This window comes from Zingiber officinale, chromosome 9B (genome assembly GCF_018446385.1).
Source record: "Zingiber officinale cultivar Zhangliang chromosome 9B, Zo_v1.1, whole genome shotgun sequence".
Classification (NCBI taxonomy): Eukaryota; Viridiplantae; Streptophyta; class Magnoliopsida; order Zingiberales; family Zingiberaceae; genus Zingiber; species Zingiber officinale.
In genome coordinates, this window is record NC_056003.1 from 104,033,989 (window position 1) to 104,056,966 (window position 22,978).

General features: G+C 37.1%; 3 protein-coding genes, 1 long non-coding RNA gene and 1 pseudogene across 6 annotated transcripts; 3 read left to right on the plus strand and 2 right to left on the minus strand.

Moving 5' to 3' along the window:
- Positions 1-1,410: 1,410 nt before the first annotated feature.
- LOC122023249 lies at positions 1,411-2,697 on the minus strand (annotated as a pseudogene).
- Positions 2,698-5,372: 2,675 nt separating this feature from the next.
- On the plus strand, positions 5,373-6,011 carry LOC122023250. Its single transcript, XM_042581320.1, has one exon. It carries the CDS (start codon positions 5,373-5,375, stop codon positions 6,009-6,011), a length of 639 nt encoding a protein of 212 aa, XP_042437254.1.
- Positions 6,012-8,077: 2,066 nt separating this feature from the next.
- LOC122022400 (pentatricopeptide repeat-containing protein At1g09220, mitochondrial-like) lies at positions 8,078-9,696 on the plus strand. The gene has a single exon (XM_042580386.1). The coding sequence runs from the start codon at positions 8,111-8,113 to the stop codon at positions 9,599-9,601; it is 1,491 nt and encodes a 496-aa protein (XP_042436320.1). The 5' UTR covers positions 8,078-8,110; the 3' UTR covers positions 9,602-9,696.
- Positions 9,697-11,452: 1,756 nt separating this feature from the next.
- On the plus strand, positions 11,453-12,807 carry LOC122025490. 3 transcript variants are annotated; one of them, XR_006123736.1, is made up of 4 exons: positions 11,453-11,573; positions 11,652-11,732; positions 12,399-12,485; positions 12,568-12,807. It is a non-coding gene; the product is annotated as an uncharacterized LOC122025490 (long non-coding RNA). The 3 variants fall into 3 exon arrangements; XR_006123735.1 differs by having other exon boundaries at positions 11,453-11,514; XR_006123737.1 differs by having other exon boundaries at positions 11,482-11,732.
- Positions 12,808-17,199: 4,392 nt separating this feature from the next.
- LOC122024270 (mitochondrial zinc maintenance protein 1, mitochondrial-like) lies at positions 17,200-18,111 on the minus strand. The gene is made up of 2 exons (XM_042582850.1): positions 17,730-18,111; positions 17,200-17,501 (listed from the first exon to the last, which is right to left on the minus strand). Exons 1-2 carry the CDS (start codon positions 17,974-17,976, stop codon positions 17,407-17,409), a joined length of 342 nt encoding a protein of 113 aa, XP_042438784.1. The 5' UTR covers positions 17,977-18,111; the 3' UTR covers positions 17,200-17,406.
- Positions 18,112-22,978: the final 4,867 nt, after the last annotated feature.

A 22,978-nucleotide genomic window follows, 5' to 3' on the forward strand; every position in this document is an offset into this window, starting at 1 on the left:
TATCTTTGGATTTAGGATGATATCGGTTATCTAGATATCTAGTGTTAATTAAAATAAATAAATAAGTGGACATAAACTCTTATTATTAATTATCTGTATTTAAAAAATCATTGAATAGGGAGCCAAATATAATGTTAAATGTACTAACCTATATATCCATGAAAATAAAAATATTTATACGAATATTTAATAAAAATAATACAAAAGGAAATCATAATTTAATATTGATGGCGACCACGTTGGATATTTGAATTTAATTTAAAATTTGAAAATATAAATAATTTTAGTTCAACATTGATTCAAAATGAAATTCAAATTCAAGTTTGATTTTAAATTATTTGAATTCTAATCTGAGTAGAATTAAATTGTAATATTAAATGGCTCAAATTCTGGTTCAATTTTTGAGCTCAGAGTTGTTTGAATTTTGATTAAAATTGAATTGTAACATTAAATTATTTGAATCTTAATTTAAACGTATTCGAACTAAAGTTATGTTCAATAGAATAAAAATAGATAGACTCATGAACAATCGAATAAACAATTATGAATTCAAATTCGATTAAAAAAATTATAGATTGATTAAAATTTAATAATTTCAAATAAGGATCATGATGACTTGATTTATTTACACCTCTAATCCAAACTGGTCTAACACCGTATTCAAACATAAAGTATCATGGAATAATAAGAAACAAATCCAGCATAGAAAGTTAAAAGGCTCTACCCAAACAAATCTATTAGCAACCACAACATGCCAAAAATAAGATTTTTATTTTAAAAAAATGATTAATAACCGAAATTCGATTGATTGATTAATCTAAAAAAAATTCAATTAGTTTAATTTTGAATAATTTATTTCGATCAGTTCAGTTTTAATCAAATACTCCTAATTTCACCTACACAATCACTAATCAACACACTAATATCAAACAAGGTTTTAATATACACAAACCCTATAAACACATACTAGGTTGCTAGCTACAGTGCAGTTATAAAGGCGTAAAGTGGATTCTAAGACCATCTCCAACCCACATCACTAAATTTGATATAATTTTCACACTAAAATAGTATAATTTCAACACCAAACATTATTTCAACTCTAACCCATCAACATCATATCACACCAAAAAAGAATATTCTTTAGAATATTCTATTATTCTTATTAATTTTTTATATGATGATTATTATATTTAAAATTAATACTTCTTAATATTTGATATTTTAAATTTTTTAAAATTCAGTATCCAACTAATATATATATATATATGTATATATATAATTTTTATTTTTAATTTTATTATATAATTACTCAAGTATAAATATATTTTAAAAATATTATAAAATCACATACGAAAATACAATATTACAAGACTTTAACTTTCAGAATTATTATATTATTCCCATAAATGCTCAATTAATGCATTTAGTATGAGCTTCTTTGTCTTTGATTTGTCTGTATCGAGCTAGAAACTCTTCAAATCGAGTACCATCATCTACTGCGGGCTCAACATCTGGAGTCGGCACCTCAAAGTGTTCCACGATTGGTGCATTTAAATCACGTTCATCTTCAATTATCATATTATGCATAATAATACATGATGTTAGTATATCATGTAAAATATTTTTCTGCCAAAAACGTGAAGGTCCTGCAACAATTGCAAAGCGTGATTGGAGCACGCCAAATGCTTGCTCAACATCCTTTCTACACGCTTCTTGCTTCATTGCAAATAATTTATTCTTTCGACCTTGTGGAGCATGAATCGTTTGAATAAGTGTTGACCATTTTGGATATATACCATCAGCTAAATAGTAACCCATATTGTACTCTTTTCCTTGAATGACATAACGAGTAGGAATTGTAATACCTGCAGCAAGATTAGCAAAAAGATGAGAAGACTTAAATACATTAATATTATTGTTCGATCCTGGCAACCCAAAATACGCATGCCAAATCCACAGTTCATAATCGGCTATAACTTCCAGAATAATTGTTGGCTTTCCACTATGACCAGAATATTGTCCTGCCCAAGTTGTTGGACAATTTTGTCATCTCCAATGCATGCAATCTAGGCTACCTAACATACCTGGAAAACCTCGTAGCTCAACAATATAAAGTAGCCTAGCAACATCGTGAGCATTTGGAGATCATAGGTACTGCCCTCCAAAAACTTCAACAACAGCACGACAAAATCGTTTCGCATTTTCAATAGCAGTTGATTCCCCTATTTTAATATACTCATCAGTATCATCTGCTGGCACACCGTACGCTAATATTCGAAATGCAGCTGTTATTTTTTGCAAGCTTGACAAACCAAGTCTTCCAAGCCCATCTCTTCTCTGTATAAAATAGTTATCATGATTAGTAACAGCATCACAGATACGCATAAATAAATTTCGTCCCATTCTGAATCTTCTTCGAAACATTGCATCATTATACAATACATTTTCGGCGAAATAATCATTGAATAGATTACGATCAGCAGCTTCACGATTATGATTAATCATCTTATGACCAGGAATTGAGCCTCGATGCATGCTTTTGTTGCTTCCTTCATTGAGATAATTCAAGACAATTTGATTATTGGTAGAAACCACCTGAGCGATCAGTTGTTGCCTTGCACCAAAACTTTATGCATAGTTATCATCATCAGAACTTGAAGATGATAAATTTGATGAACCTTCAATATTGTTATCCATTTTCTGAGATAATTGAATGGATGAGGTACATGTTGCTTATGGGGCATGTATTTATAATGTATGTTATAAACACATTTGGACGGACATTGAACACACATTTTTGTGTACCCATATGACGTGACCTAACAATGAACACATTTGGATAAATATGCATAGATGACGTGACACAACAATGACAACATCGGGACAAGTTTAGCAGGCGATGTGATCGGGCATTGAACACACATTTTTGTGTGCCCAGATGATGTGACATAACAATGAACACATTTGGACAAATATGCACAGATGACGTGACACAACACTGACAACATCGGGACAAGTTTAGCAGGCGACGTGACATGTCACTGAATCAAAATTTGCATAATTTTATATTCACATTTTTTCACTATATAATGACTTACCAGATATTGGTATAACACATTGTATGTCAACAATTTTTGTGAGAGTTTCTCTTTTACTAAAATGAGTGCAACCCCTCGACAAGCTTCATACTCATTTGAAGAAGATAAACACTTATGTCATGTTTACCTTCATATTTCACAAAATTCAATCATTGGGATCAACCAATCGAAGGATCAATTCTGGGCAAGAGTTGAGAAAGAGTTTCATGCAGATCCAAATTTTGTGCATCATAGTCGACCGCCAAGATCTTTGCAAAAAAGAATGCTTCTTATGCTAAGTGTGTTGGTGCAATAACAAAAGGTACGATCATGTCTTTAGGGGGAGTTACTCTTTAAGGATATGAAAATTATTTTTCATACACCTTGGGAGGTGGTTAACCTTCTTTTAGAGAAAATGCTCAAGGTTGGGCATTGAAATTTTTGGGGAGTGGATATCCTCATTGTTTAATTGGAGTTTGCTCATGAATGAGCATTTGATAAAAAATGAAGGGTATGTGACCTTCATTTGGGTTATTCAAGTGGTTAATGCTCAAGAGTGAGCATTGATGATAATGAAGGGTATGGGATCTTTATTATCGTGTTGATCACAACGAGTGAAGTTGTGAACAACGATAAGCAACTCTTCAGGGGGAGAGGTTGTGGTTGAGGTGTGCCCAAAGATGGGGGCATGTTTATGATGTGTGTCAATAGGGGGAGAATGCATGGTTAAGTTAGGCCTTCAGTACCTAAAGGGGGAGTTTGCCCTCTAGAAAAGGAGAAGAATGGAGGGAACCATCATTCAGATATTGGCATGAAAGGAGATTGAGGCTATGAGATTAGCCTAACTTAAATGCGGTATTGTCAAACATCAAAAAGGGGGAGATTGTTGGTGCAATATCCCTCAGGTCAAGGCTGACCTGGTTGACCAAGCTTGAGTCTTGGTTTGAGTTTCGATGTCTCTGATCAGGGTCTGATCAGGTTGGTTGAAGAAGAGTCAAGTAGGTCAAGGTTGACCGGACACTTGACTGGAAATCCTGGTAAGTGAAGCCAGGTGAAAGACCTAGTGAGTAAAGCTAGGCAGAAGGGAAGTTCTGGTGAGTGAAGCCAGGCAGAAAGAAATCATGGTGAGTGAAGCCAGGTGAAAGACCTAGTGAGTGAAGCTAGGTAGAAGGAAAATCCTGGTGAGTGAAGCTAGGCAGAAGGGAAGTCCTGGTGAGTGAAACCAGGCACGAGGAAATCCATATGGATCAAGGTTGATCGGACATCTGGTGTTGGGAAGTCCAAGTGGGTAATGGAGGACCGGACACTTGGCACGAAGAGAAAGTCTAGATCAGTCAAAAGTTGACCGAAGTCTTAACGGTCGTAAGTCCAATAGGGAGTTGGCATGGAACTAGGAAGTTCGGACGTAGTAAACTTCCGAAGACCATAACTTTTGACTCGGATATCGGAATGAGGTGATCTCGGATGCGAAACGAAGCTAATTTCAAGATCTGCACAGATTTCTGCTTCCCAATCGATTGGCTGATCGATTGGGGGGTTGAATCGATCAGTGGATCGATTGGTTGACACGAATTCATGCAGAAATGGGCTGAATCGATTGGGTAATCGATTGAAACTTCCCCAATCGATCGGTCGATCGATTGGGAGAGTTTCTGAGCGAATAGTCGATCCAAAGCTCCAATCGATCGGGCGATCGATTGAGCAGGGCTGAGAAGCCTGGCAATCGACAACAAACCTCCACAGCGATCTTTTCTTCCTCACCGCCATTCTTGAAGGTTCTTGGAGGCTCATCTAAGTCAAGAGGCGATTTGCAACAAGAAGAAGAAGAAGCTAGGGTTTTCATTGTAATCTTGTAAGATTCATTTGTATTTTGCTTCTTTCTTTCTCATTGTTGTATTGTGAGGTTGTAAGGCTTCTCCGCCTTCGGTAGTTACCGAGAAGGAGTGTTTTCATAGTGGAGGGTGCGTGAGTGTGTGGATCCTTGGACTAGTCACATCTTCTTGAGATCATCACAAGAAGCAAGCAACGACGAGAATGAGATCGCGCCGAGCTATTCACCCCCCCTCTAGCTATATTTCGGTCCTAACAAAGTGCAGTATCCAAAATGAAAGGTTGCATTCGACAAATCGAACATCTGAATCCTACTGGAGCATCGGAATAAGATATTGTAAGTTACTATGCTCATATTTATTTTAGACTATCTAAATTTTAAAATCTAAGTCTAAATTTATTAATAAATATCATTATCTTCATAACTGATGTTCAATTATTTTCTTACAGTTAACTCATGCCAAAATGTTATTTGCAGAAGACCCAAAATACACAAAGGGTTTCAAATTTGACCGTGTTTGGAATATTCTCAAAGGCATTGAAAAATTTGGCACTAACACTATGAATACTGCATCCATGAAATCGCGACAACAAAATGCTAATACTGGTTCATCTGAACAACAATTCTTCGAGGAAGCATTTCATACACCTTCATCTCCTTGTGTGTCTGCTTTTGATCTTAATATCATTGATTCAGATAGCGATGCTAGTTCTAATAAACAACCTCCAGGGGTGAAAAAAGTAAAAATGAAGAAAAAGAATGATGAACAAATTGCAAAGGTAATTAATATTAATGCTCAACTTGTTGAGGCAATGAATGCAAGTACTGCTACTACAAAAATGGCAGATACTATGCTTTATAAGGAAGAAATCAAAATTTTATTCAAAGATTTGAACTCGATCTCTAATCCGATGATGCGTGAATATATTCGCAATGAGCAAATTAGAATTATGCAAAAGAGAATGCAAGTACAAGGATCTCATTCAGTTGCACATCAAGGAGAAGGATCTCAAACATCTCAAATACACGGAGAAGAATTACAACTTAATCAATATCAAGGTGAAGATCAAGAATCTCAGAATCCTATGAATATTTTCGGGTAATTTCATAATTATTTTAGCGGAATGGGGAGTGATCTTTTCTGAATATTAGTATTATAATATTATTAAAGTAATTTTAAGTTTATGTGTGCTTTATTAGTATCGTTTGTACCATGTACTTGTTTGTTAAGCTTAGTTATTCATTTTTTTAAGTTTGTATTAGTAATATTTTAATTTAATGTCATTACTATCTTTATTTTGTATGTCAATGTAATGGGTAATGTATTTTATATTTATGCATATAAATTTTTTTAATATTTTATTGTATTAGGTTTATGAAATTAGTGATAATTTATAAATGTAATTATAATTAAAATATATTAAATAAAATTAAAATAATAATTTTAATAAATTAAATATTTACAAATATACATAATAAAATTTAAATATGCTATTGAATACACTTAATTTAAAATTATAATAAATAATAATTACATTTAATTATACTATAAATAAAGATAAAGAAGATAATAATAATTAATTAATTACATTTGATTTTATAATAATATAATAAAATAAAATAAAAATCTCTCCATCACCATATTTGGGGTGAGATTTGGTGTATGAGTTGGAGTAATTTGGTGTTAAATTTATACTAAATTTGGTATTTTGGTGATGGGTTGGAGATGCCCTAAGAGTATCATGGTTAGATCTCGGTCAGGAGCATGCACATCCTTTATTTTTTGGTGCAGTAGCTGTGTAATGTAATGCATTGTCTTATAATCCAAGTGGGGTCCAGCGGCCCATGTCTAATGAAACAAGACGGTTCATTTTTTTTCTAAGATCGGGGGATGACCTATTTTTAATTACGGTTAGATCATGATCACGATTTGATCGTAATTGATTGTGATCTTTTTTTAGGTTCATCGTCCTCATCAGATTATAGTTTGGGTCGAAGCGGACGGCCAGAGGCCGCTGGAAGTGGGCAAGTGTCCAGCTTGCCGGGCGCTGAGTAGGGGGAGGCCTCCAGCCGTCTGCTCCGACTCAAACTATAACATGGTGGGGACGATAAATCCAAGGAGGAATCACAACCAATTGCGGTCGGATCTTATTTGTGATCCGACTGCGATCCGCCCGCAATTAGTTGTGGTCCATCCCTTGGTCCACTTTTTTGTGGACCAAGAGATATGCTCCCATGCAAAACACAGTATCTTGTAAATCCAGGTGGAGTATGGGCTACCCTATAACGAGGGATGAACTATGGAGGTCGGCTACCAATGCACTAACCGTGAGTATTTTCGGATTTATCCTTGGTGATCGGTGAAAAATTTTCATAGGACATATCGATCACCTCCAAGAATAGTTAATTCAAATAACTGGATGTCTGGATTATCAAAAGAAAATATAAACTAGTGCAATGGTAAGATATTTGATGGTACCTATATCTTGCCTTGGACATTTTATCTAGGGTAAATTATCTTAAACTCCCAACACCAAACTCAACTTCCTTCTCAATCTATTCGTAAGAAAAAAATTTGTTCACACTTCCTGCATGCAAACTTTCCTTTACTTCAACTCCTTAATACATACCGATTTATCTAATTGCCCACATTTTTTATAGGTAAAAATGTCTAAAATGAAATATAATTCTTCCTAAATTTAACACATTTAAATTAGAATCTAGTATACTTTATATCAAATTAAATAGAATTTTTTTTCCGTTTGTTGTGAGAGAACATAAACCATCATTATTTTTTTATAGGTCTAAAAAAGTCCAAAAGGAAGTATAATTCTTCCTAAATTCAGTATTATTTAACTAGAATAAAATATATTTTCTATCAAATTGAGAATGACTTTATCAATCGATTAGCTTAGACTGAATTGATTGGATGATTCTAATTAAATGATTCTTAATTTATAATAAATTATATCTCAATTATTTTTTTTAAAATAAGAATAATTAAATAAATTGAAGCGTATTAGGAAGTTGCAGTAAAAAAAAATTTACAATTTATGCAGTGACATAAATTTTTTACTGGCACAGGATTGGAGGAAGTTAAGTTAGGGATTTTAAGACAATTTTTGAGTTTTATCTATCACTCAGTCAATTGTCATGGTTTTATATATTGAATAATTTGTGAAGCCTCCTAAAGCATTTTGTCATGCACCTCGTGTGCAATGCCAAGCCACTCTTCTCCTCGACTGCATTCCGCGCGTCAACCTGCGCCGCCGCCGCCGCTCCGCCGTGCCGCCTCACAGCAACAACCACGTCCGACCACACAGAAAACCTCCTTCTCTCCGCTCTTCTGAGCCGCCGTTTCGCCCGAGGCCCTTCACTCCAAGTTCACTCCCTACTCCTCACCACCGCTCTCCACCGCAACCACATCGGCGCCGCCGGTATCAGAGTCTGGAACACCCTCTTACGCCACTACGCGCTGGGATGCTTCCCCGACGAGGCCATCCTCCTCTACAAGCAAATGGAGCAGCTCTGCTGCCGCCCCCTCCCCACCGACACCTTCACATTTTCCTTCCTCATCAAGGCCTGCGCTAATCTATCGCTCCCGTGCACTGGTAGCCAGTTCCATGGCCTCTCACTGAAGAAAGGTTTGTGCTCCGACATCTATGTCGATACAGCTCTCGTCAATATGTATTCCACCTGTGGATCCTTGCATGAGGCACAGAGAGTGTTCGACGGAATGCCGCACCGGAACTCTGTTTCTTGGAACGCCATGCTGACCGGTTTTGCATGCTGGGGCGAGCTTGCCTCTGCTCGATCGTTGTTTGAGCAAATGCCTCACAGGAATGTGATCTCCTGGACCGGCTTGATCGACGGGTATACCCGTGCTTGCAGGCCGCTCGACGCTTTGTCTCTGCTTGGGCAGATGATGGCGGAAGGCATCATGCCAACAGAGATTACAGTGTTGGCCGTAGCCCCTGCAATCTCCAACCTCGGAGCCGTCCTCAATGTCGAAACATTGCACGCTCACTGTGACAAATGTGGCCTCTGTTTGTTAGACATTCGGGTGCAGAATTCCCTGATCGACATGTATGCTAAATGCGGCTCCATCGAGAGCTCGTTCAAGTTCTTCGAGCACATTGGCAGCCGGAGGAACGCAGTCTCGTGGACCTCGATCATCACCGGATTCGCAGCGCACGGGATGGCGAATGAGGTGGTGAAACTGTTTGACGAAATGCTCCGCGCAAATGTTAGGCCGACTCGGGTGACATTCTTGAGCATGTTGAATGCTTGCAACCACGGAGGCCTAGTGGAAGCAGGATTGAGATTCTTCATGGCCATGGTGTACGAGTACCGCATCGAGCCGGAGACGAAGCACTACGGCTGCTTGATAGACCTTTTGGGAAGGGCAGGCAGGTTGAAAGAGGCAGAGGAAGTGATTGCAGGCATGCCAGTGGAAGTTAACGTGGTTGTGTGGAGGACACTTCTTGGTGGCTGCAGCAAGCACGGCGAGGTAGACATCGGCAAGAGGGTGATGAGGAGGATACTGGAATTGGAGAAGGGTTACAGTGGAGACTATGTCGTGTTGTCCAACATGCTCATCGAGGCTGGAAGGTTCGATGAGGCAGAGGATGTGAGGAAGATGATGGATGAAAGGAACGTCGTAAAGATCCCCGGTGTCAGTTTGATTTCTTGATGATTGAAGGGACCTTGAGGCTCTTCACCATTGGAATCATATGTACTTGTAAGAAAGTAATGCCAATGATATTGAGGCTGATTTAGCCCAAAACATATTATGTGTTGAGTGAGGAGATCATTCAGTTGTCGAGGAGGATAAGGCGGCGATGGTGGTGCTTCTTCTGTCATTGTACCTGTCTCCTCCTGGAGAGTGATTTCACCATGCCCTTCAATATTTTCGAGAACCAAAACAAGTTCAGCAACGCCATCGCGGGGCTTATCGTTAGCATGCTGTAGAGTCCCGGAGAGAATATTGTCTTCACCTATAAGCAAAAGGGTGAGAACAGAAATTTATCATGACAACAGACACTTCGAGTGATTACAATACGATTGATTATTCATCAGTAATTAGGTAACTGAGGAAGAACAGCCGACGGATGAGATATCCTCAGGAAAAATTTGTTGATTTTCATTAAAAAAAAAAAAGGAAATTAAAATTTTTATTAACTCGAAAACTTGTCTATTACATGGAATCTTTAACTTTTTTTAATATAGTTTGATGATTTATTTTTTATAAAATAATATACTTTTCTAATCTCTTTAATTTTTTGTGACCTAAATCACGGAACCTATTCATTTCCCACTCGACCTCAGACCTCGAACCATGATAGTCCATCTCCATGTCGCTCGAGACTAGAAGGGACATTCCAAATTGGAATGTTCAGAAGAAGACGCTAAGGCATATGGGGAAGGATATTCTGGTCTATTTTTTATAATCAAGGGATGGTCTATAATTTAATTGTGGTCGGATCGTTGCCACAATCCAATCTAACTGCAATTAGTTGTAATCTCCCTAGTTTCACTTTCCCATTCAGATTGTAGTTTTGATCGAGATAAGCGGCGGAGGCCTCCACGATGGGCGGGTGGTTGGGTTGCCGGACACCGAGCAGGGACGACCTCCAGGATATCACCTGTCCCAACTCAAAGTACAACCTAAATAGGAAATTAAACTCAGAAGAGATCATAATTAATTACTACCATTTTCCACATTGGTTTCTAGCCATGTGCTAATTCCACGGTTGGTCATTTTCAGGGTGTTGACAAAATGGAGAAGCCTTAGAAAAAGGCAGGAATTTGAACGTCATTCTTGCCACGGCCTGACCCGGAGTAATTATATTACCAAACGAAATAGTTTCGTTCATATGACAAAAACAAAGATGAAGCGCTCGTCTCTAGTGTCTCCTAAATTATACGGAATATAGAGATTTATGATTCGATTCCTCGATTTCAAATATACCATCTCAACAATTTAAATGATAAATTTTCATTTATATAGCACCCCAACTATGCCTATAGAGGTGAAATAGTTATATTCATATGGCAAAAGGCGTCAATCCATCCTTAGGCCAACACAGAAAAAGTAAATTACGGATGACTACTAACTATTAGTACAGATGATAAAATATGAGGGAGGCATTTATAGCCCAAAGATTAGATGGTGTTAAGAAAGAGCTTGAATTTATTGTTAGAGAAAGGGAAAAAAAACACTTGAGAAAAAGAGAAAAACAAACTCAGGGTGAAGATGTTCAGATAGATCAACCATTCTGGCTCCATTGTTGAATTACTAACTGCCTTATTTTGCAGATGAAATGCAAAAAGAACACCAAAATTCATAGTTCTTAAAGAATATTTTGTAGTTGCACATACACGTTACTGACTCGAGGCGATTTATTTGGATCGGGAGACGTTAAAAGAAGAAACAAATTGTATACCAAAATAATATACTATAATTAATTAATTCCCTCGTTCATGAAAACAATAAATTAATTTACTTTGTTCTTATCTTGACCTTTTTTAATTTGGAAAAAGTGACCCAGTCACATCGATTGCCACTTCCTCCTCAATCCTCACTTTCCTTCGGTTCTTCCACTCGTATGATTATTTTCTTATTAATTTTTATTTTCAAGTGCCAGTTCTTGATTATGTGGACGGTAAAGATAAAAAGAGTTTGAACTCTCAACTGGTTTGTTTGATTATGGAAAATTAAAATCTTGATTGATGTTGTGCAGCTTATGGAGGGCCACGTAGGACCGGCGGAGCAAGTTCTTTGGCCGCTCTCGGTGTTCTCCGGCGTCCTCATGTGTAAAATTGTAAATGCAAAAAAAAATTGTGTCTCTTTTCTGTAGGGGAAAGTAGGCCTGAAATATTGATATTATGTTCTTCCGTGGTCAATAATGGTGTATAACATCACTTTTGGTTAAGTCCTGGGATGATGTTTCAGGAGATTTTGGTAGAATGGGAAAATTGCAATAAATTCGAAGGTTGTGTGTTGCTTTGAACAAACAAAACTCTTCTCTTTTGTTGTTTCTTTCAGGGTTTAGGGTTTACCATTTCTTTGAGAGGGAAAGAAGAAGAGGAAAAGAATTTCTTTGTTTTGTCAGAAAAATCTTCTAAAATACTTCTAAAACAATAGTAATCGTAACAAAGATAAACATTTTATTTGTAAGAATTGCTTGTAAGACTTGCATGAATTTGCAATAGTATGGTTTTGTATATTAATCAATAGAATGTGGCAAATGATTGAAGTTTTATAACCTTATTGGCAACAATGTGGCTTGTGTAAAACTAATGCATTAGTGTAATATTGAATCACATGAAAAGATAGTGGTATTGTGTTTTCTACAGGTTGCATCAAGCTTATTTATGGTCATTGGATATCTTCTGATATAAACTATTTTATTGCCACAATTTTTTTCCTTGTTTTTGGTAACTGAAAATCCATAAAATGGATCTTGACAGTTCTCTCAATAATGTAGGTATATGAAGTGACACAAAGTCAGCATGCTATACTCAAAGGGCTATAACAACTTAACCAGATTAGAAAAGATCAAGTGGAACAATCGGTGAGTAATGTTCGTGTTCGTAAGTTGATGACTCTGAATATATGATAGAAGAAACATTTCGACCTATATTTTTTGCACGCAGAGGTGTCTCTACCTTCCATGCTGTTGTAGCCGTGGTAACTTCACTTTGTCTATTGGCAGTTTCAGACCTTTTCGAAAATGGTTCAAAGTCAGAGCTTGTAGTAAACAGAAAATCACTTCTATCAGATGCCACCTTAGGGGTAGCATGCTGATTTTATGTGTCACTTCATATACCTACATTATTGAGAGAACTATCCAGATCCATTTTATGGATTTTCAGTTACCAAAAACAAGGAAAAAAATTGTGCCGATAAAATAGTTTACAACAGAAGATATCCAATGACCGTAAGCTTGATGCAACCTGTATAAAACACAAGACCACTATCTTTTCATGTGATTCAATATTACACTAATGCATTAGTTTTACACAAGCCACATTGATGCCAATAAGGTTATAAAACTTCAATCATTTGCCACATTCTATTGATTAATATACAAAACAACACTATTGCAAATTAATGCAAGTCTTACAAGCAATTCTTACAAATAAAATGTTTATCTATGTTATGATTACTATTGTTTTAGAAGTATTTTCAAAGATTTATCTGACAAAACAAAGAAAATCTTTTCCTCTTCTTCTTTCCCTCTCAAAGAAATGGTAAACCCTAAACCCTGAAAGAAACAACAAAAAAGAAGGGTTTTGTTTGTTCAAAGCAACACACAGCCTTCAAATTTACTGCAATTTTCCCATTCTACCAAAATCTCCTGAAGCATCAATATGATTCCCAGGACTTTGCAGATTCAAGTACTTAGACCCTAACCAAAAGTGTGGTGATATGCTATTATTGACCACAGAAGAACAGAATATCAATATTTCAGGTCTACTTTTCCCTACACAAAAGAGACACAGAAAGCTTTTTTTGCACTTACAGTTTTACACATGAGGACGCCGGAGAGCACCGAGAGCGGCCAAAGAACTTGCTTTGCCGGCCCTACGTCGCCCTCCATCAGCTGTACAACATCAATCAAGATTTCAATTTTCCACAATCAAACAAACCAGTTGAGAGTTCAAACTCTTTTTATCTTTACCCTCCTTTACTGTCCACAGAATCAAGAACTGGCACTTGAAAATAAAAATTAATAAGAAAATAACCATGCGGGTGGAAGAACCGAAGAAGGAAAGTGAGGATTGAGGAGGAAGTGGGTAAATTTCGGATTGAGGAGGAAGTGGCAGTCGATGTGATTGGGTCGCTTTTTCCAAGTTAAAAAAAGCCGAGATAAGAACAAAATAAATTAATTTATTATTTCCATGAACGAGGAAATTAATTAATTAATTAATTAATTAATTGTAGTATATTATTTTGGCGTGCAATTTATTTCTTCTTTTAACGTCTCCCGATCCGAATAAACCACCTCGAGTCAGTAACGTGCATATGCAACTCCAAAATGTTCTTTAAGAAATATGAATTTTGGTGTTCTTTTTGCATTTCGATCTACAAAATAAGGCAGACAGTAATTCAATGGCTATCCAGACTGTGGGCCAGATCTTCACCTCGAGTTTGTTTTTCTCTTTTTCTCATGTGCTTTTTCCCTTTCTCTAATAGTAAATTCAAGCTCTTTCTCAACACCATCTAATCTCTGGGCTAAAGTCCGAATAACCTTGTTGCATCATAACATGAAGGTAAATGTTTCATCCCCTCGGGACAGTGCTAGCGCATGAGGTGTTACCATCATGAGATATGGGATTCAAATGTCAACAAAGCTGAGGTAAATACCTCCTTTATGTGCTAGTCATTATTCCAAAGGTTAGTAGCCGTCAGTGATTTATTTCCTCTGTGTTGGCCTTGGGACAGGTTGGCGGAGGCGCTGGGAGCGAGCGTATTCGCCTTTTTACCACCATAAATGTAACTATTTCGCCCCTATAGCATAGTTGAAGTGGTATATAAATGAAGATTTATTACTTGAATAGTTGAGGTTGTATATTTGAAATCGAGGAATCGAATCATAAATCTCTACCGTCCGTATAATTTAGTAGATACTAAAGACGAGCTCTTCAGCTTTTACCATATGAGCGTAACTGTTTCGTTTGGTAATATAATTACGCCGGGTCAAGCCGTGGCAGGAACGACGTTCAAATTCCAGCCTTTTTCTAAGGCTTCTCCGTTTTATCAACACCTTGAAAATAACCGGCCGTGAAATTAACAAATGGCTAGAAAATGTGTAAAATTACCATCTAACTATGTTGTATGGTCGACAGGTAGCCAGTAAAAAGTAATCTGACGCAAAATCTGTTTGATAAAAATCCGAACATATGCCAACAGACCAGATTCTTTGATCCACTTTGTTTTTTTAACAAGAGGATGGTTCATAATTTAATTATAGTTAAATCATGATCGTAATCTAATCGTAATTACTTATGATTCCTCTTGGGTTTAATTTTCTATTTAGGTTGTATTTTGGATTGAGACAGGTGATCACCTAGAGGCTGTCCTCGCTCGTTGTCCAATAATCTGGCCACCTGCCCACCGCAACGGTCTCCACCGTCTGTTCTGACTTAAACTATAATCTGAATGGGAAGATGAAACTAGGAGGATTGCAACCAATTACGATTGGATCGGATCACGACCATGATCCGACCATAATTAGATTATGGACCATCTCCTGATTTAAAAAAGTGGACCAAAATATCCCTCCCCATATGTCATAGCTTCTTCTCCTGAACATTTCAAGTTGGAATGCCCCTTCTGGTCTCAAGCGACATGGAGATGGCCTTTCATGATTCGAGGTCTGAGGTCAAGTCGGAAATGAATAGGCTCCGTGATTTAGGTCACAAAAAATTAGAGAGATTAGAAAAGTATATTGTTTTATAAAAAATAAATCACTAAACTATTAAAAAAACAAAAAGTTAAGATTCCATGTAATAGACAAGTTTTGAGTTAATAAAAATTTTAATTTTCCTTTTTTTTTTAATGAACATCAACAAATTTTTCCTGAGGATTATATCTCTATCCTTCGGCTGTGCTTCATCACTTAACTAATTACTGATGAATATAATGCAAAAAAAGAAAGAAAGAAGAAAAGTGTTCAATCATTCTCACAAAACCCCTCTGGCAAAACTCTGTAACTCTCTAAGTGTATGTTGAATAACAATATAGATTATAGCTTATAGTATATCCTGAGTGACTGAGTGTTAGGGCTTGTAGAGGCATGTCGATATGCACTCTCGATGGACCAAGAATAGTAGTATAATATCGTTCCCCGTCCTAGCAAACTACTCGACTCTGAAGAAAGACACCAAGCAGTTCCAAGGCTGTATTTTGCTCAGAGTCTATCTAAAATTTGCTCAGGTTTAATGCAAAATCAGCAGAGTTCATGCTATCAACACTTGTTTCGCTAGGTTAGACATCACCGTGCGAGAGGAGATGAAATTCAACCAATTCAAAGAAATGGTCCTTTTTAAAGAGTCTTGGTGACAATCCTCATGATTCAACGACATCCTGAGCTACTTACTAAACATCGTTTCCTCATGGCAGAGAAGCACTTTGTTTTGGCAAACGAAATAATAGCTTATATTTTTACAGGTTTTGAGATTGCCTGTATCACAGACTAATGTAATTGTCATTGGTAAACTACAACGAGTGAACCACTTGGTTCATAAAGAAACTCTTTCAAGATTTTCAAGATCATTCATGGTTACCACTAAATCGAGTTGTATTTTTCTATCTGAATTTGTAAGTTTAGATTTTAAGTAGGGTTCAACTTGGGGTCTGATTAAACTGGTTCACCTCTAAAAGCTCCCTGAAGCCTGTGAAGTTGGCACCACTAATAGTGACTTACATGAACTATGTTCTACATCTATTGTGATTTAATCGGTATCCATTTTCACGGGAAGGCAGGCCAAAAGCCTCCTCTCCATCTATTAACATATAGTATGTGGAAGACCGTCAACAACTGAAACGTTCATAAGCAAACTTACTTGGTAAGAACTTATTTATGTTCATTCAATATACATGAAGTCAATTAAATGAACAAATTTAAATAACTTGTTAAACTAAATGAACAACTTGAACACTCGTTAATGTTCATGAATATAGATTGTAAAGGTTCACAAACAAAGTTTGTGAATTATATTCATCAATAAAACTCTAATCAACATAGTAAATAAACAAAAAAACTTTCAAAATGAATAAACGAGCTGGTATTATCAAGTTCAACAATCAATCAATTTGCTTATAAATATAAAAGTTTCAAACAATCAAACCGGTTTGAATCAAGAGCTCGATAACATGTCAATGAATCAAACTCAAGTCAAACTTGAACCAAGCTAAAACTTGTAAAAAAGAAATCTAACCAAGTTTGAACAACAATTTCAACAGTTTGGTTTATTTTAAGCTTGGCTCGATTACCTTATCAAATAAGCTTGAACACCACAAAGTTTGACCCGTTTACAACCTAATGATTACCATACGACTAGTCTCCTTAAATATAATCGTTTTGCTCGGCCTAGATTGATCAAATAGACAACACAGATTCTTCATATGGCAAAGGTGCATGGAGAACAGGAGAAGAAGCCTTAAAAGGAAGACAGGAAGGAGTTTTGATCTTAAAACAAAACAATTTGATCAGTGAGATAAAAAAAAAATTAGATCACTTTAACATGTTCAGGAAGGCAACCTTAAAGAACAGCACAAGAAAACATGAATGTACCATTTTATTTGCCATCCTTAGAGAACAGGGAGCAAAGTTCATAGTGGAATTACCAATCTCTTCTTAAAAATATAGCACTAAGACAGCAGTTTCTCCAATTTCTTTCTATGGATATCGCCACATTGCGACAAATCATGCAATTGATCAGAAATTTAGCTGCAACGTTGATCAGATTACCAATGGTCGATAGAAGTCAGCCACAACCTTTACCTTTCTCCGTCTTGGCCAGAAGTTCTTCTGAGGCAATCTCCATTGTTGCTCCAGCATGTTCTTCCGTAGGTTTAACAACTGCAATAGAAGATTGAATCAGTTCAAAGATGAGAAACATCTAAGGCAAGTGCCGATCTAAATAATCGATTAGAGAAACGAAGTGTCTGTTCGTCAAGAAACACCACAAAAATTAGATCTTTAGGTGATCAGAAGCCAAATCAGTGATTTCTTCGTCTGAATAGGTCAAGAAATTACTAGGAATTGGAAATGGTAAGAGAAAGCTAGAAGAATTAGGGGGATCATTACCGAAGCCGCCGGAGGAGCCGAGCTTGGCCTGCACGATCATATGGGAGATGAAGTGGGAGGCTTCTCTGGCCTCGTCGAGGAGGCGCTTCACCTCCGCCTCCGCCGCTACGCCGCGGTTCTCCTCGAACTTCTGCCGGATCTCCACCGCCGAGGCAGATAGCATCAAGGTGTCCCCAGCGAAGGTCTTCCGCGTTGCCCGTAGCAGCCCCCGGTACGCCGCCAGCGCCTCCGCTCCCGCCGGCACCATGACTTTACTAGCTTACCCAAACGGAAAGAATTACTTTCCTGGAGATCCGAATATATAGGAGTCGCACCCTAACTTTCAAATTCCCTAATCGAAAACCTATTTACCCAACAAAATTTATCGCTGATCCGGATCGATTTTGATTTGCTCAAAAAAAAAAAACCCTAAATTAAGAGAAACGTCACGATAAATCGAAGTCCCTTTAAAAATAAATAAATAAAAATAAATAAAACACTTACCTATTAGGACGTGTAGAGAGTCAGAGGGGTAAATAATTTCGTTCGTTTTTTACGATGATTTATAATGGAGATTTGATATGAAAATTCTACAATATTAATATATTCATTTTCTTAGGGTCGTAATTAAGTATTTGTGAATAAGTTTAGTATTCGATTTGGTAAGAGCTTGTTTATATTTGTTTAATATACATAAGATTAATTAAATAAATAAATTTGAACACCTCGTTAAACCAAATAAATAAGTTTGAACACACATATGTGTTCAGCTCGTTAATATTCGTGAATAACGTTCGTGAACAATATTCATGAGCAAAATGTTCATGAACCATATTCATTAATAACACTCTTTTCAATATGTTAAATAAATAATAAAATAAAATAAAATAAATAAATAAGTTTAAATTATCAAACTCAATAACCAATCAAACAATTAAAAATTTTAAATAATCAAACAAACTTAAATTGAGAGCTCGATAACAATTAAACGAACCAAGCTCGAATCAAGCTCAAGCCAAGCTTGAATTGAGAGCTCGATAACATCTAAACAAGCTAAGTTTCAAACAAGTTCAAGTTCATAAAAAATAAATCAAGTCATGCTTGAACAATCATTTCAAAAGCTTGGTTCATTTTAAGCTCGACTCGGCTCGGCTCGGTTACTTTATCAAACAAGCTTGAACACCCCAAAGCTCAACTTGACTTGGCTCGTTTACAACACTACACCTCCTTAAGGTGACAAATCAAAAAGTCCGCTCCTCACTCTCACAGATGCACTATGAAAACCTCCTTCCAGGAAACATAGAAGTCTTATACAAGCGCAAGCATGAGAGATACAAACAAGAAATGCAAACTAGGTTACAGAGGAAATCGAAAACAACTTTATAAGATGAATCTTGCTTTGCTTATCTTTTTTTTTTTTACTTTGGTTAGCCACTTGATGCTTAAAAAGTATAGCTACACGTATCGCCAAAAACTCGAGAACTGGTGTGAACCATTGTTTATTCAAATCTTCATGAAACCCCTTTTCTAGGGTTACCTCGACGCCTCTAATCAATTAGGCTTACCCCTAATCGATTGTCACGTCAAACGATCATTCAAACACCTATAGAACGACTCTTTTTTGCTCATCTAATCAATTGGTGAGTTATATCAATCGATTTGGTTGCTCCAATCGATTCAAAAGCTCTTTATTCGCCAGAGAAAGCAGCCTAATCAATTGCTCAATCAATTCACAAGCTCTTTGTTCTCTCACGAAAATGGCCTTAATCGATTAGTTAGGCCTTAATCGATTGTCCCAATCAATTATAGCCTCTTTTGTTCTTCGCGAAATATAGCTCAATTGATTACCCTAATCGATTGGCAATCTTTCTCTTCTCGCGACAAAACAACTCTCAATAGATTCCCAATCAATCGGAATTGCGCTTAATCGATTACCCAATTGATTTCGAACCCAATTATACTCTTGTGAAAGCTTCCAATCGATTAGGCAATCAGCCTAATCATTGGGAGCAAGTCTCAATTAATTAGGCACTCTACCTAATCAATTGGACTTAGGTAATTCATTTAGCTGGTCGATTGCCCAACCCTAAGCTCTGACTCGAGTTTAGGGTTCCTTTACCCAATCCTATAGTCATCTGTGACTCGTTAGGACTTCTCGTTACCTAGCATTCGATCACCCTTAACTTGTCAGGGCTTCTTCACTAAGTGTTAGATCAACCCTTGACCCACTTAGACTTTCCCTTACCTAGCCCGGCTAGGACTTCTATTGCCTATTTCCCAACTAGGTTTTCCATTGCCTAGCTCTGCCAGGACTTTCGTTGCCTAGTTTTCAACTAAGTCTTCCATTTCCTAACCCCATTAGGACTTCCATTGCTTAGTTCCCAACTAGACCCTCACTGCCTAGCCCCACTAGGACTTCCACTGCCTAGTTACAACTAGGTCTTCACTACATAGCCCCGCTAGGACTTCCATTGCCTAGTTCTCGACTAGATCTTCACTACCTAACCCCATTAGGACTTCCGTTCACTAAGTGTGATCCTCCTTGATCCACTTGACTTTTCCTCTTACCTAACCTCAGTTAGGGCTAGTCACTCGCTAGACTTCCACCCTACCTAACCTTGCCTAACCTCTAGTTATGACTTTTCCACTCAAGTATCTTGTCCTCCCTTGATCTACTTGACTTTTCTCACATATTGTCAAACATTGAAACTCAAACTCGAACCAACTCGAGCTTAGTCAAACTATTCAACCTTAACCCAAGGATGATTACACCAACAATACCCTCCTTTCTGATTTTTGACAATATATTTAAGTTTAGGGGTGTAAATGAGTCAAGCCACTCGCGAGCAGCTCGGTTAAAGCTCAACTTGAGCTCGGAGTTGACCGATCTCGAGCCGGCTCGTTTAATATTCGAGCTGATATCGAGCCCATTTAATACTAGCTCGAAGGCTCGTCGAGCCTGTTTGAGCTCAACTAATTTAATATTTAAATATTTAAGATAATTACTACTTTAAAATTAAATAATAAGTTGAAAAGGTGCTTTTGGCTAGAGTGTTTCATTAGGTTGTTAGAGGTTGAAGGTTTGAATCCTAGCTTATGCATCTGTTTTTACATTTAAATTCACTATTTTCGAGTTGAGCTCATGATTAAATGGCCAAGCTAAGCTCGAGCTCCAATTCAAAAACTCGCTCGAGCTTGAGCCGAGCCTCTTTAATTTTTTCGAGCTCGAGCAAACCCAAGCTTGAGCTCGGTTCGTCTTATTTGCAGCCCTATTTAAGTTAGGCTAATTCATATTAGCCCAACTTCCTTCTTCATCCCATGACAAAACATAAATGGGGATTTCCTAACTTGAATCCTACATTTTTTTTCTCTTGACACACATCAAAAAATCTTCCCAAGAGTCAATTTTTTCAAACCAATCCAATGAAAATCTCATACCTTTTATTGTATCATATGGTCAACCTTGAGCATACATCCAGTACAATGAAGATTCCCCAATTTTTCATTGTCTCTAACACTCAACCTAGAGCATTTATAACAATGAAGTTTCTCAACCTTTCATTGTTTCCTCATCTTTATTATTTATAAAAAAATCCCAAATCATATCTTTAAGGAAGACCTCCCCCTCAAAGTATATTCTAACTTTTATTATTGTACCAATAATAATTTTGAGTTCCTAAACTTTTAGAAAGCTCAAAAATGAAGTCATGAGGTTAAAGATTCAATCTTAAATCTAAACTTCCCTTTAACTCTACATTTTTCCCTTTTAACCATTCATTTCTTATTTTCATTAGAAAAATTTAAAAAATACTCTTAAATACTTATCAAATAATTTTATAGGATTAAGAATAGTTAAATAACCTAAGTATGACTTAATCAGCTAAAGTAAACTTATTTCAACCGAAATCATGGTGGCAAAGGGCGAATACGCTCACCCCCAGCGCCCTCGCCAATCCGTCCCAAGGCCAGCATGGATGAGGTAAATCATGGACGGCTATTGACCTTTGGAATAGTGACTAGCACATACGGGAGGCATTTACCTCGGCTTTGCCGAGATTCGAACCCCAGACCTCATGGTAGCAACACCTTATGCGCTAGCCACTAGACCTATCTGAGGCTATTTCAAAATCAGAACTATCAATCAATTAGTTTTAGATACCAATCAATTTCGGCATGTCTTAATCGATTGGTTTAAGCTTTCAATCAATTTTGCACGTACCAATCAATCACCTAAGCAATCTTGTGAGCTTCTGCGCTTGCAAAAATTCACCACCAATCGATTGCCCTAATCAATTGGTGTGAAGTAATCAATTGATCCAATCGATTACTGTAGGATCGGTGAGCACGTGAGAGGGGATGAATCACGTTACTTTTAAAAACTTATCTTTTAATGTTTTGAAATCAAAGTGCAGTAGAAAAATTAAAAGCAATTAAGTAGAGAAAAGCATAACGCGAACATAAGGAGTTACTTGGTTCGGAGTCTTCGGCGACTCCTACTCCAAGACCTATAATTCCTCGGATCGTATCGATGGATAATTCACTAAAAACCTCTTCCTGAACTTTTGAAAGAGCGAATCGAATACACATATGAGAACCGAGAAAGTGTAACAGCTATACATTCCTTTTGAAAGTAATAAAGATGTACAAAAATGTTAAATTGTTACCAACACTTAAAGAAGTAAAGTCTGAATGGGCTCGTGTCAGTGTCGATCTATCGGTAGCGGTAAGATCTCTCGGAGCAGTAGCGCACCAGCAAAGTGAAGTCAGAGCAATAGAAGAGTCATTTGAAGCTAGTAATTGAGTTAATGTTTTGTGCTTCTCAAATTGCTCTTTTAGAAAGTGTTGAGGGCACCTCCAAACTTATAGGAGGCGCCTCCAATGCGAAGTTTAACTTTGATCGTGATAAACAATGTGACCTTTGACTTCTATCCATTTGAGGTGGCCTTTCATGCTCTCTGAGGCGCCTCTAAAGCACTTTGAGGTGCCTCCAGCCCTCTCTAGGGCGCCTCTCTGCTGTGAGAAGTTTATCCTTAAGTTTCATCTGTGCGAGGGCACCTCTGCTGGATCCAGGATGCCTCCGCCCCACTCCGAGGCTCCTCTAAGACCCTTCGAGGTGCCTCGAACACTGTTCATCCAAGGCTTAACTTGATTTTTACTCTTGTAAAAACATGTTAGGCTAACAGAAAAATATTTAACCTATAAAATAAAGTTATCACAATTTATAATCATTATTAATTAGATCATGTTTTCCTGAGACCAAGATGTAGTCA